The sequence below is a fragment of the Aplysia californica genome, unplaced genomic scaffold, assembly GCF_000002075.1.
Source record: "Aplysia californica isolate F4 #8 unplaced genomic scaffold, AplCal3.0 scaffold00123, whole genome shotgun sequence".
Lineage (NCBI taxonomy): Eukaryota > Metazoa > Mollusca > Gastropoda > Aplysiida > Aplysiidae > Aplysia > Aplysia californica.
The window spans coordinates 1292120-1307423 of NW_004797393.1; the positions used below are offsets into that span (position 1 = coordinate 1292120).

Consider the following 15304-nt stretch of genomic DNA (forward strand, 5'->3'; position numbering starts at 1 on the left):
AGAGAGAGAGAGAGAGAGAGAGAGAGAGAGAGAATGAGGTTGCAGGTGAGTTTAGAGAAAAACATGCTGAAAGAAATGTAAAGAAATGAGGACAAAAGTGTAGATTAAATTAGAGAGAGAGGGAGGGAGAGAGGAAAGGGTGTCAGTGTTGCTAGTATCTGAACCTGTTGCTAGAGAGTGTGCCTAATAACACCTTCGGGGCCACTGACGTACTTATACGCGGGCTGCGCCTGACCGAGTCGGACCACCGCCGTATATTTATGTGACCGATGTCAATACCACTCGTTCAAGCCAGTCCAGGTTTATTCCAAACTATCCATGTTTTCTGACTGCTTGTTCAACTCAGAAAAGTTCTTTCCCTTTTGAATTCACCGAAGTTGAAGCCAGTTTGAGTTGATTAGAAGAGAAAAAAAATGTCGTCAAAAAGAGTATTTTCAAGGGATGTATGCGGCGGCTCCAGTCCTCGGGATAGGATCAGCTGGTGTGGGGCCGGTCCCGAAGGTGTTAATGTGCTGATTCTTCAGAAATGGCGTTTCTTGTTTCTGTGTTATTTTGCTTGTTATGTTTATTCCTGTGGGTGAGGATCTTTGTGCGCGTGCATGCATGCATGCATGTGTGAAGAAGTGTCTGTAAACAGTTCATTTATGTGTGTGTGTGTATCTGTGTAGGTGTGTGTTCTATCTTTGCACTTTTTTTTTCTATCATGTCTGTAAAAGCTTTGCATATCGTATTCATCACTCCTACTGGTTCTGCATTGTGTGGCGAAAATCCGCTTTTCTTGTGTTTCAGTTGCTGTTTTTATCAAGACAAGGTCCTGTGTTGTTTGAAGCTATTTCAACTTTCTTAATGCTCGTCTCATGTTCTCTCAGTATCGTTTATTCATGATGTTCTGTTCTGTAACAATTTATGACTGTGTGATGTTAATCAGTGTGTATGAGAGTGTCTGGGTAAGTTTGTGGGATTGTCTTTACTCAAGGATGTACTGGAGAGAGAGAGAGAGAGAGAGAGAGAGAGTAAAACACAAAAGAAAAGAAAAAAAAAGAGAGAGAGAGAGAGAGAGAGAGAGAGAGAGAGAGAGAGAGAGAGAGAGAGAGAGAGAGAGAGAGAGAGAGAGAGAGAGAGAGAGAGATGCATGTTCTTTGTATTATTGTACAGTGCATTGAGCACTTCTTTGTGGAAATATGCTATATAAAAACGGTTTCTTTATTACTTCCTCTACTTGTGAAGATTCCTCATGCACAATGCTTGCTGAAGTATTCTATGCTGTTAGCCCTATGCCCTGGGCAAATGATTGCTGTTGTCTCCAATTCTTGTCCATGTAAGAGAACATGTTTGGTATATTTGAGATATTACCGTTATGTACTTTATGCTGATGCTGTTGTGTTTGTGTCTTTCAGTCTCTGAAAATGCTGAAAAATGCTGAGTTTATGCCATACATTGCGTTTATCGCTGCGCCGAGTGTGGAAGCTCTCAAGGTCATGTATGAAGAAGGGCGACGTTTTGCCAAAGGTGGCAGGGTGAGTGGAAGTATATTTGTTTCGCTGTCACTATGGAGGTCAAGAAAACTGTGGTGAATCTCTGTGGTAACAGTGGGTGGCTGGCGGGTGCTCTGGTGTGGTTTGCTTCTTCTTTCCTATCCAACATCTATCATCTTTGTCTCCCCTCCTTCTTTTTTGTATTTGTTACTCTCTTGTAACACTTGCAATCTTGGGCACTCATATGACCTTATTGTGTTGCAAGTGCCGTAAAACAATTACTAAAACTAAACCTGTGGTGACACTTTTAGTTTATGTATTGGTCCTTTTCATGTCCTTGGGGGGGGGGGGGAATAAAAAATATGAGTTGAACTATGAGTAAGTCACCCTTCTAGGTGATCCATGAAGCTAGTGCCATTTAGTTTATTCACTGCTTTCAAAGAAAGTCAAAGGAGAAGAATGCACAGTTTCTTCTCCTCGCTCATTTACAAGTTTTGCAATGACCAAGGGGGCAAGTAAGATCTATTTTAGTGTTATAGAATTTCCAGTTTTCTCCATAAAATTGTTAGTGATTAGCATTTGTCTTTCTTTTTTTTGACAGCTTTTCTATACAGTTAAAAAAAATATCCATGTGTCTTTTTGCAAACAATCTGAGAAATGTTTGTACCTTATTAGATTACGACGGCTCTCATATACAGTGGACGTCTTGTGTATGCAATCTGCAAATTAAAAGACTATTCTTTGGTGGAAAAGCCACAGTTAAAGTGGGTGGATGGAATATGCTGTTGTTTTTGTCCTAAACATTTCTGTGTGGCGTCATATTTTGTTCCTTCTGAGATTTGCACCAAATCACATCACATATACTTGAACTTGAAGTAAACTAACCTGTATTATTAATATGTTTTACAACATGGTGGAAACAGGCGCTCGTTAGCTTTTGGATATATGGAGTTATTGGTACCATCATAAAGCATGTTCATTTGTCTTGCTTCTGTTAAAAAATTACCCATCTATCTTAAATAGAAGTCGAGATATTTGCAATTGAAGGAGGTGGGTATCGCCTGATTTCAGACGAAAAATTAACGAGAAAACGGCCACCAAAGTCTGGTGTTTTACGTAGCTTGAGACCTTTGAAACAAATAATTTACATTTGGTGTGCATTTTATCAACCTTTTCACTGAAATGTTCACAGAAATGTGATTTTCAATAGATAGAAAAGGTGTTAAACCAGAAAAAAAAAAATTTGATTTCTCTGAATTCATTATTTTTGATGAGCGCTGATTTCACCACACTGCTTCACATATATGTGACTGATAGCATTTTGTGTCTCTGTCATTGCCTACCGCTGCATGTTTATTGTCAGGCTGAGAGTTGTGGTTGTGGAATGGGGGGGACCAGCTGGCCAAAGGAGTTTAAAAAAATTGTTTTTAGTAAGTCTTGGGGGCTTTGTTCAGAGTGGATATACGAGTAATTGTATAACTTTTTCATTTAAAGAAATGTTACTGCTTTATCAGTTTATCATTGAGAGAAGTATTTGTGAGGCAGCATGGTGAAATCGGGTGCTTGTCAAAATAAAGAAATTAGAGAAGCTGGCATTTGTCTGCCAGTTTGGCAATTTTATAGAATTTTTATTTTTTTGCTAAACACCATTGCTGTCCAATTAAGAACACATTTCTAGGTGGATTTTACTTGAAAACGCTGAATAAAGGCTCAAGAAAGTAAGTTTTCAGTTTACAGTCTCTCAAGTTAAGGAAATAATTCTTATTTGGCGGCCATTTTCCCCACTAATTTGAACTCTGAAACCATGTGACCCCCACTTCCTTCATTTGTAAATATCTCGACTTCTATTCGAGATAATTGGATATTTTTTTCTTCAAAAGCAAGACAAATGAAAAAGCTTTAAGGTGATACCAAGAACTCTACATGCCCCAAAGTTGATGAGAGCCTGATGCCACAGCGCCATGACACATTTTATCATTGAGAGAAATATTCTAACTTTCGTCATTTCAAGACTTTTTATGTTGAGAAACGTTAATCATTTCCATTCTTTCCTTTCTTTATTTTCCTCAGGGTCGAGGAGGAGCATCAGTTGTAGAGGTGAAAAGTGTAAGTAAAACTTGAGATGGCTCTTCTATGCTCGATCTAGATTTTGTAATCAGTAGTTTTGTTTTACTGTCTTTTGCCATTATTTTCTGTAACTTTTCATTATTTTCACTGAAAAAAGGTTGGAAGAATAGTTATTGTTCTCAGCATTTGATGTCTATTATTAATTTAGTTGTGCCTCGTATTAATTGTCTTTTTGCTATCAAATGCAAAATGGGGGGGGGGGGGGGGCTGCTGCTGCCTGACTTTACTCTTACTCCTGTCTGCTTTTTTCCCAAACGTGGTTTAATGGTGAGCCTTTTTCCCTGCTTTGTAAAGGCATCAGTTGGATTCCCCTTGAGAAAAGATATTTTAACAAGTATCATGATATCTCCTTCTTTCTGCTGGGATGCGTCTTGCACAGTTTGCCGCATGGTCGAAGCAGACTTCCTTCTTAATGTTCAAAATTGTGCCAGTAGAAGCGTAAATCATCATGTCTGTCTTTTTCTATTTTCCAGGAGGAAGATTTCATCACCACTGTGAATGAGAGTGCCCGCATCGAGAAACAGTTTGGCAGCTACTTTGACGAGATTATTGTCAATGACAATTTTGAGGAGACGTATCGACTTTTACGCAAGTCTCTCAACGACATGACCAGCAAGCAGCAGTGGGTGCCTGTCAACTGGGTCCACTAGAAGTGAACATGGTGTGTGCCGGTCATCTGAGTCCAAAAGTACTCCCTGCTGTGGTTGTGTTTTCTCAGGGTAGGGGCAGAATTTGTCAGGAAATCTGCATTTATAAAATGTTGTATTTGTATCCCGAGCACTACCAACCAGGACGGTTTAGCAATGTGGAGTGTTGTCCTCCTATAGAAGAATGCGGATTACAGAGTGCATTGCCTTTGTATACTAATATTGTTTCAGTAGGGAAAATAAGGTGCTTTTTTTCCCCATAGTATACTGTTCTGGTGCAGGGTTTTTGGTAGAACTTAAGTGAATGGTTGTGGTAGGCCATTTAAGGTAACTTGTTGCCGTGTTGTGTGCCCTTTCACCCCACCCACTGTCCCAGGGGAGTTTCAAGTTTGTAACTGGTTTGTGTTGACAGGACAAGAGAGTTTCTGTGGTCTCTTGGTACGCTGTGCAGAAGATACGAGACAAGCCCTCTTCTCCTCTTTAGCTTCTGTGGTTTAATGCTTAGGCTCTTTCCTGTGAGTGCTGGAAATGTGAGTTCACTTCCCAATGGAAGAAGATATTGTAACTAGTATCTCTCTATTTCTACTTGGGTTTATCCCTCATAGCTTATGATAGCCCTGAAAGGCAGGGTTCAAACAGCTTGCCTTCTTTCTGTCATTAATTGTGTCAGTTTGGTGTTTGACGTTTTACCCAACAAACTCTCCCATTAATATCTCAACACTTTTAACACTTTGCAGTCACTTCACGCAATAATGCGATGGTGAAAATTATCCGTTCCGGTCACCTGGCCCCAGAAGTTAGTTGCAGTCACTCTCCTGGCTGGGTGACCAGATGGGGTATTTTTTACTGCTGGCTGTGTGACTGCAGTGTTATTATGTGTGTTGAGTCTTCATGCTAGCTGGTGGTGTGAGGTTGTTTTGTGGGTGGCATCTGAGTGTATACATGTATGCTCCACTCACATGTCAAGCAATGAGGCTTAGTTTTCCATTTTGGGATGTCCCCCTTCCTGTGTATCACATAGGTGACAAAGCAGCGATGGGAATGTAATCTGTTGCTCTGTTTAATTCACCACAATAAGACTCATATAGTTTTTGAGATCCTCTTCATCCTCTCAAATTCTCTTGCCTTGATGATAATTGTCCTGTAATGGTCATAAGGTTTGAGTTAATTAAAAAAAAAAAAAATTCATTCCATGTTATTAATTGGATTTTGATGCAAATTGTATAGTCTCTCAATTTGAGAGGTGTATAAACTTGTCATGAGATGGGTCAGGATGAACCACTGTTCTTTTGTGTTTGTTCAAGATTACTCTCTTGTACTTGTACTTTGAAGCTTGTAAGGCTGTTTTCTGTCCATTGTCTTCTTGTTTCTGTACCGTCACGCTTGACAGCTCATGGCCATATTTGTGAGGTGGTCGAGAAAAACTCACCCTAATTAATTAGGGTAGAGTGATGGATGCTTTGCACTCTTTCTTCTCCTTGTCATTTTCACTTGTTGTTCCCACCTTTCCCAGCCGTAGATGTTATTTTGTTGATGTTTCTCTAAATCTCTGTACCCACAATTGAAATGGGTTTTGTGATAATACTAATATTTTCTTATCAATCATTCCATTGCTCTATTTTATTTATTCTTAGAAAGCTGCTTTCTTTTTCTTAAAAAACTTATTACATGCAGCTTCTTAAATTGTAGGTTTATCCATGTAAACGTTGCATTCCAATTGTTTATGTCCAATGTTAAATATGGTGCATAATAATATGGTAATCTTGTTTTGAAGGATATCGCCAGCAACTTTTAATAACTTGTCCAGAGGACTAGCTTCATTTGATTCGCCTTACTTTCCATTTCTTCACTTCAGAAAGAATAAATGATTAATGAAAAAATCACCAGAGCTGTAGAGTGTCTACCATGGAGTATATATTTTTAGTCTTTGTGGATCAAAAAAATTCAAATTTTGGTAATATATGATCGTATTTCACAGAGCTGTCTTGTAAGTTAAAGTATTCTTTTCTGGTGCCGAGTTTGCACCTATTATTTTTGGCACTGTTGGTTAATATTATAAGCTATACCATTCTTTGTATTAAAGGAACTTTAAAATATAGATGACTTATCTCAGGAAAAGCTGTTATTGCAAATATTCAGTGTCATCATCGTCATCCTGTTCTAAGACCATAGCTGCCACTTTCCCCCTAAATAACGGAAACTCCGCTTCATCTAGCTTTTCCCGCTACTTTCCTCCTTCCCCCGATGGACCGCACTCGGTCGCAAATTGAGATACTTTTTTTTTTACACGCGAAAAACACCGAACCGGGAGAGAGACGAAAACACGGCTTGCGCATGTCCACCAGAAGCTTTCTACTTCTGTTCTTCTAGGCCTAGTGCTAGTTTCACATTGTTTATTTTGGGGCAACACAGTGTCGAACGGGCATCGGAACGTTGGCGCGCCGAGTCGTCTTTGAAAACAGTGGAAATTCGTGAGAAATTGATGCAGAATGCAAAAATAAAAGGAGCTAGAATGAGAAAGAAGCAGCCGGTGCGCGACTTTAAAAGTTCATTAGAAAATTGAACAAGCCGCTTGCTGCACTTTGCGTTTGGTGCGAAAGAATTCGCGGTCCCGTTTGTTTACATGACGGCTATTGTGGCTGTGGAAGTGAATCTAGATATCTATCTTTAGATCTAGATAATCTATCTCTAGATATAATCTAGATCTACACATTTTTAGATTAGATAGTCTATGCTATAATTTTGATTCAGTGACAAATTCGCTCAGTACAACGGCAAAGGTGTTGCCTTCTTGATCCAATACTGCTCTACATCGATGCACAAGTTTAAAGTGAAAGAAATCTTTTATGAGACACCAGCTGGCAACAAACACTGGATTTTTAGTCACTAAGTCCAAACTGTGTCAAATCGACTCAAATGCTTGTTAGTCAACTTAGTGCCTTTGGTGTTTTCTTTTCAAATACATTCTAATTCAGTTGCCTATGGTTATCAAATATGACAGTTTTCCCTTCTAAAACCGTAGATTAGATTTTCCAGTATATATTGCCTCTGGATCTCCCTGGTTTTACTCCGGCCTTCGGAGAGCGCATGTACGCCTTCGCGTGAATTTCCTCCTTTTTTGAAATTCCTGAGTGGCAGCTATGTAAGACATCAGGGATAATTTGCTTGTTGTGTGTACAGTGTTGAAAATCAAAGACTGAAATCTTCTTAATCCAAGGGTGGTTAATCCAAAAACATTGATACACTGAAAGACAGTAAAATTCCATATTTTTTTCCTTCTATCTGAGCAACCTTTGTAAAAAAAAAAAGTGGATAACCTAAAGAAAATCCTGTGGTCCGGCAGATTTCAGATTAAATGGACACTGCTGTATGAACAGATAAACCAGCAGCCATATGAAATAATGCAAAAATCTCCGGAAATGAAACTTCCTTATACTTTTAAAAACTCACTTACTTTGATGTATCTTTAGTTGGGTTTTTTCTCTGACATATTGCCTGATGGGTAATTGAAATATTTGGATTTGGAAAGACAGAATCCTTACTGCTGTCATTATTAATGTTACATGAAGGGTGAATGCTGTGTGCCACAGATGTAGAGATCTCTGTAGACTTAACTTGTTGGTGTGCAGTGGTTGGGACAGAAGCTGTGCACTGTGATATCACTGTTGTGTGTTCTTTGTGCTAAACTATGGTTATCCAACAGTTCTCTGGCGGGTGCTCTGGTGTGGCTTGCTTCTTCTTTCCTATCAAACTACTATCGTCTTTGTCTCCCAACCTTCTTTTTTTTGGTGTTTGTTACTCTCTTGTAACACCTCTAATCTTGGGCACTTAAATGACCGTATTGTGTTGCAAGTGCTGTAAAGCTCTTACTAAACATTTCTCACGCCCTACTCTGCTCAGATCCAGCATACGAAAGTTCCATCGTCTGATTTGCACATGAATTTTGCAAAATGTTTATTTGTTATTTTTGGTATTTTGATGCTCAGACAAAAAATTTGTTGTTGTTCAAAGCTTCAATTCAGCTCCCATTGTGATGGCAGGGTATGAACTTCAGTGTGCCTGTATAGTTTTGTTGTGATTTTTCGATTTATATTATCTAGTAATGGCAGTTTAACATTAAATAATAAAATTGGTGTCATTGTTGTTTTTAGGCTTGTTATGACAATGATCCACTTGGAAAGCTCTAATTATTACTTGAATTTATTTAGTCATTGGCTTTGACAGCAGCCAGAAGTATTGTCTGTAAGAGACTTAAATTCTTAGTAATTTTTTTTTTTTAATGCAAAGTTGACACTGTTGAAAAGCTCATATGACCGTATGGTGCTCCCCTCTGGTTTAATGACCAGCGTTTGTGATGTAGCGGTTAGGCGGTTTGCTGTCGCATGCAGGAGACCCCAGTTTGATTCCGGAGTGGGGAGAACATTTTTATCGAGTTTCTCTGCAGGGATGTGTCCTTCTCAGCGTGGATTGGCCCTGACAGGCAGAGTCTGAAGCCAGCCTCCTAAATGATGTAAATTGTGTCGATGGGGGTGTAAAAACACCTACATTTATATTTTTTAAATAAAAAAAAAATTCTGATTCAATGTAAATGGATCGATTAATTGTCTCCACAAAGCAGTGGTTGTTATTCCTATGATCAGGCCCACTAGTGCTTGCACCATATGTATTTTCATGGATTCTTTTCTGTGGCATTAGACAGTAACTTTAGATGCCATTATAAAGGGCTTTGTCGAAAAATCGTTTTATGTTTAGAAAATATTTTAAAGTATTGAATAGTGTAAATAGAGCCAAAGGTTTTTGAAAGTCTTTTATCTTCAAATTGAAATCTGTGTTTTTATGATGTGTATTTATTATGACATCTAGATGGTAGTTGATGACCATTTGATTTGTTACATTACTTTCTCTGTCTGGTGGTGCAGTAACATGTTTGTAGAATTTAGCTTATTGTTGATAGTATATATATCATTTGAGCGGTGCTCTAAAGTTGGTCGTCTAAGGAAATTATCTTTGAGGTTTATGATGATCAATTTTCTGTTGATTAATGATTAAACCAAGGAAAGTATTGATATACGCATAGATATATTGATTGCTCTTGTCTGAAATCTTTGTTCTTTTTTACCTTGTAAAATCTATAGTTAAAGTTGTCTTGATTAAACTATGCAAATTCATGTATGTGCAACAGTGATTTATTTGATTTGTTCCTCAGCTGTTCTTCTAACAGTTTCATTTTCACTTTTTTCATCATTAATTGCATTCCTAACTCTTATCCATTCCTCTGATTGGATGCATCACCGTTTGATATTCTTTTCTTGTCCAGTCACTTTCTATTTGTGCCATCTCCTTTGAGACAGCCTTGACACACACCAAGGAACCTTAAATTGCACGTACGCTCCATCAATAGCTTTACTGTCTGTGACTTGTTGTGTGTTTGTCATCTCTGGTAGCATAAATCTCACTGTTAAATATTAAATACTTCTGCAGCAATAATATTTTGATTCGGCAAAATGGTCAGAGGATCCTATATTTTCTTGTGGGTGCACATATTTTTTCACACTGTATATCGTTTCAATAGTATTCATGTCCCAGTATTTTCATGTGTTCACAACACCAGCCCCCACTCCACCATCCCCCTCACTCTGTGTCCAGCTACATCTTATATTATTCACCATCGCAACCATTCTTTGAATTCAGCATAGACTTCTCTGCCTTGCTCAAGTCAGGGGCCAAGTAGTTGCCCTTCCAAACTCTTTATCAAATAGCTGAGAGTCCCATTTTTGGGTGAATCTGCATCCAAAGATCTCTTTGAGCATTAAAGTTGTTGAGCCATTTTTTGCTTTTTTAACATTAATACTGAGAAGGTGAGAAGCAAATGTTATGAATGTCTATAATGTCTGGATTTTGGAAAAATGGCTCCTTTTTTTTCTGTAGAGCAATATGAGACTATGTAAAAATTAAAAGACCTCTGTCCACTATTTTAATATGACTGAGGGTGAAATATTTTTTCTCAGCGTCATTGACTTTGTGATCTGTACATTATACGTTTGAAATGGCGAAAAGTGATTTCGACAACATATTGCATCACTCATTGACATACATTTATGTTTGAGGCCACAATCAATTGTTAGACATCTGACAAAAAAGAGACTACGTCTTCAGAGAGGGATTGAGTAAGCATTAGTAAACATTTGCATTGCTCTCTTGAACGAAGCAGTGCCACTCCTGTTTTATATGACTGGGAGTGATATCTGGAGACTACAAAATCATTACATGTGTTATGTTCAATTTTTCCCACAGCTAAGTAAATTGTACTTGTATAATAATTCACAAACCAATTGATATTATAGTACTGTAATGTTTTTGTAGCTAACAGTTGATACTTACCAGCAATATTCTCATTGTTTCAGGGGAAAAATCCATGAATGGCTGCTGTGATTCTGTTGTTTATTACTCGACCAGAGGGTCAAATTTCAATTTCAAGTTGGGCACAATTTTATCTTGTCCATTTTGGAATATCATTTTCACAGTGGCTGTTGTGCAATTTGTTATTTGATGGGTGAGGGGAGGGGAGAGCTACTCTGTTTTAAGAAAATGAGTCGTACACAAAGTATGTTGTTACATTCCTGAAAAAGAAATACTTCATCCTTCTTAAATTTCCCTCTTTGTTGATGATTGTAATAATATACTCTCAAGATAATTAAGAACCCCTCCCCCCTCCCCGTGCTTCTTTTTTTCAACCTTTATTCATAATTTGGTTTTGTCTAACTCAAAATAAATTTCAATGGTATGCTTTTTCAGTCCTCCTCATCTTCATCCGTTTCTGTACTTCCTGCATTGACTCTCAAGGGAAGATGATGTGGGTGGTTGTTGAACACTCTGGTGTGGTCTGCTCTTCTCCTTCTTTCTTTTGTTACATTACTAGTGTCTTAACATGTTGTTGGCGACATGTAGCAGTCATCGCAAGGACTGCACTATGAACTGTAAATTACCAACTGGTTGTGGTAACAGGTTGATTTTGATCGAGGGAAGTTCTGAGTTGTTGTCTGGAGATTTGTGACTGATGCTTTGAAGTTTTTTTTTCAGTTGTCCAACTTTCCTTTCTTTTTTGTGTGCCAGAATAACCTAGCTTGTAGCTAAAATATAAAGCAATTAAAAAAGGTTGCTTTTAAGCACAAGTGGGCTATCTCGAACAATGCTGTTTTGAGAAAATCAGAGGTACAATTTTTGGACCCTTATTCAGTTTCTTTAAAAGACAAAGAGAGTTTTTCTATTACCAAACAAATATACACACCAATGAAACCAAACTTCCCCTATAGAGTAGGGCCCACTTTTGGCGTAGGTCAAGATTTCTGGAAACCCCAGATCTCTGGATTAGCCTGCTTGTCCTTAAAAGTGACCAAATAATAAGATATCCAATCCTATAACCATTGTTGTTGTTGTACATATTATTTCCTCGTGAAGGAGACTTGAATTCTGAATCCACAGCTCGGAGCTATTCAACAGTGTACGTACAGCCCCATAACGTTTTTACAGCTCTACACTTTGTTAACCAATTGCCTTGTACATATATTGATTTTGTCAAGATTGCACTTACAGCCTTTTTCCATTGTACATTTCTCTTCACATTCCCTAAAGCCTTGTTCAGACTTATATCTCTATACACACTGATTGCAGACACAAATTATTTTTATCCTAGACTTTATTGCAATAGTTGATATAATAATCTGTAGGGTTTTTACTAGTAATCTCTTGTGCTTTCGATGACATGATGTACACTTACTCCTGCGGTTGTCATGTACTGTTCTTGTGTCACACATTCATTGGTAATTCCTTTTTTTTTTTACAGTAGTGTGAGGCTATTGGAGCAATGAGAATTGTTTTGAAAAATAAAAACTGTAATCAAAAGTAACGTAGCCTTTTCCTCTTACATCCTTTTTACTTTTAATTGTAAATGCACGTTGGTTAGAGATATTATTTGAGAAAAGGAGTAGGAGGGAAACATTCACTGAGAACTTTTATAATAATAATATAGTGGAGTGCTCAGGCCAACCACCCCCCTCCCCCAAGATTTTAAATGTTGAAAGAAGAAAGTGAAAGCATGAGATTTGCAGTGGAGGGTTAGATGATGGAAATGGGGAGGCGGCCATAGTTGAGTGAGTGAGTGAAGCCATAGGTGAGTGAGTGTGTGATTGAGTGAGCGACTGAGTGAGTGAGGTACAAAGTACATCTGGTATTTTGCAGTTGGTCTTTGGCTCTGGAATCCGCTCTTTATTGGTTTATACCTATTGGACGTTAAGTTTTTTTAATAACATGATGTATACTTTTTTTTTCGAGCCCGAAGTCTGACTTATGAAAAGAGGTAAAAGAAAACAACAACAAAAAACCCCCCAAGAAAAACAATAACAACTTTAGATTCATTACACCATTGTCGTATCAATTACTTTCTTTAAAAATGACGAGAAACCCTTCGACTGGCGAATGTGATGTAGCAGTTAGGTGCTTCACTGTTGCATACAGGAGACAGACCTGAGCTCGATAACCGAGTGTGGAACATATTTTATCGAGTCTCTCTGTCTTTTTGATTGGATCTTGTATCCCTCTTGGCCCAGGTTGGCACTGGCAGGCAGGGCTGGAGGGCTGCTTCCTACAAGAATGTTTCTGAGTGTTATTATAGGGTCTGCTGGGATTATTTGATAATATTATTTTTTAATGTTTAATTATTTATTAATTAATTTATTATTATTATTATTAGTTGTAGTAGTAGTAGTAGTAGTAGTATAATTTTAATTTTATTATTATTATTATTATTATTATTATTATTATTATTATTATTAATGTGTCAATGGGGGCGTACAAACACATACATTGCTGTGCTACTGACTGAAGTTGCCTTTAGGCCATTCCCAAAGGGGGGATATTAACATGTTATGCGCAGTAGAATTGTAATTGGGCTGATTAGTCAATGTTATGTTCATATTGTGCCGGAACAACATAGGGGGAACAGTACTGCTCCTTTTTTTTCCCTCACCCATACTATTGTCATTTTTTTCCTCTTCTTATTTTGTATATGTATCACTTTCTTGTGAACTGCTATTTCCGGGGTGCCTTGATAGTCGAAACAGACTTTGTGCTGTTGAGGCTAAAAGGTGAGGAGAGTCAGCCTGATTCCCCGTTTGGATTTCTCTGTTGATATCCACCCCTTGGCGCTCATCATATGACCTAATGCAGCTGCGAGCGCCGTAAAACCTTACTAAAACAAACAAAAAACAAACAACCCCCCACCCCCCCAACAAAAACGGATTTCAACTTATATTACCTTCCTGTGTATAGGCTTAGATGTGGAATGATGAATCATGAGCATACAGAAAAGAAGGTAAGCGGGTTGTTTGGGGGGATGGGAAAGGGGGGGGGGGGTGAGTATGGGACTTACTTTTGCTTCACGCTAGTAAAACAAACTTCAGAAAGTTGGGTTTTTTGTTGTTGTTGTGTATTTGTTTGAAATTTAAGTGTGGTTTATCCCGGATCCGGCTTTTCTCTTGCAACAATGGCCAGTGTTGGGAACGGGTTTTAGTTTCAGCGGTTAGGTTGAATAAAGGGAAGCAACTAGAATCTATGCTTTCTCAAAACAGACGGGAATGTCATTTCTTGTTAACTCCCTTGGAACGATTTCGCTGGCTTGTTCCTTCTCTTCCCGTCTCTCTTCCATATTTAATTATTCTTTCCCCATCCTTTTTCTCTATCCAACATCGTCCTGCCCCCTGTCACATTATCTCGTATCCACTCTCCCCACCTGCTATCAAGCGCCACTCTTCTCCACATACCCCCTCTCCCCCCACCCCCCAATCTTTCTGGTTCCATCATTCCATCCCTGACTCAAAACTATTTTTTGGTTTACCTGTCTGTCTGTCTGTCTATCTGTCTGTCTGCCCCCCCCCTCTCTCTGCCTCCCTCTCTTACTCTCTCTCTCTATGTGCCTCCCCCCCCTCACTCTCTGTGCCTCCCACTCTTTCTCTCTCCCTCTCCCTCTCTTAACAGCAAATCTTAATAAGTTTAAGTGATTGCTTAAGGCTCTTTTGTAATAAATCTTAGTTGTAATGTGTCAGAATGTGCAGATAAGCTCTCGTGGCCTAGAGGTTAAGGTGTTCACCTCTCATGCAAAGGTCCCGGGTTCGAATCTGGGTAACGACCGAAACATTTTCTTCTCTAAAATTTTCTTCTTTCACCTCCTTTCCTGCTCCCTAGCAGTGTTCTGTCATCTGCTTTCATCTCCACTTTCTGGCCCTCCTTTGTCCCCTCTTCTTGTCTCCTGACTCTTTCTGCAGCCTTTCTACTGCTAATACTTGGCTCCTTCTTACTGCTGTCTTTCAGACCACTGATCTTCCGGTAGGCTAGGGAAGATCTACACCAAGCTTTCTCGAACAAGGGCGAAAAGTCTCGGAGGTCCCGAGTGCAAGTCGAGCACGTTTAAGATCCCTGGGTGGTCTAAAATCGATAAGAGTAGGCTTCAGTCGCCACCCGGGCAAAATTCAAAATTTCCTACCAACCGAAAAAGTTTAATGTGTCCCGCACGCTCATATTACCTGATGCAGTTGCGAGCACCGTAAAACACTTATAAAAAACAAAAAACAACAACAACAAAAAAAGATCTATCCTTGAATGGTGTAGAACGCTCTATAAATGCATTCTACAATTACTACTACTGCTGCTGCGGCTACTTCTACTACTGCTATTATTTATTATTACTAGATTATTATTATTATTATTATTATTATTATTATTATTATTATTATTTTTAATTTTTAAAAAATTATTATTATTATTATTATTATTATTATCATCATCATCATCATCATTATTATTATTACTGTTATTATTGTTATTTTTGTTATTATTAGTATTATTACTTTTTATTATTATTATCATCATCATCATCATCATCATCATCATCATCATCATCATCATCATCATCATCATCATCATCATTATTGCCATTGATCTGCTCATGTTCTGTATGTCCTTAAAGGCTTAATGTGTGATACTACACGTAATTGTCTTAGC

At 38.3% G+C, this 15304-nt stretch overlaps 1 protein-coding gene across 1 annotated transcript in view; it reads left to right on the forward strand.

Annotated features, from left to right (window-relative positions):
* LOC101859630 (MAGUK p55 subfamily member 2) overlaps nucleotides 1-6102 on the forward strand; it is a 31478-nt gene extending 25376 nt beyond the window's left edge. Inside the window, exons 13-15 of the mRNA XM_005096216.3 lie at nucleotides 1398-1517; nucleotides 3546-3581; nucleotides 4076-6102. Of these exons, the coding sequence (XP_005096273.1) occupies nucleotides 1398-1517; nucleotides 3546-3581; nucleotides 4076-4252 (333 nt within the window). The 3' untranslated portion in view covers nucleotides 4253-6102. The remainder of the gene's footprint in view (nucleotides 1-1397; nucleotides 1518-3545; nucleotides 3582-4075) is intronic.
* The last annotated feature ends 9202 nt before the right edge of the window (nucleotides 6103-15304 follow it).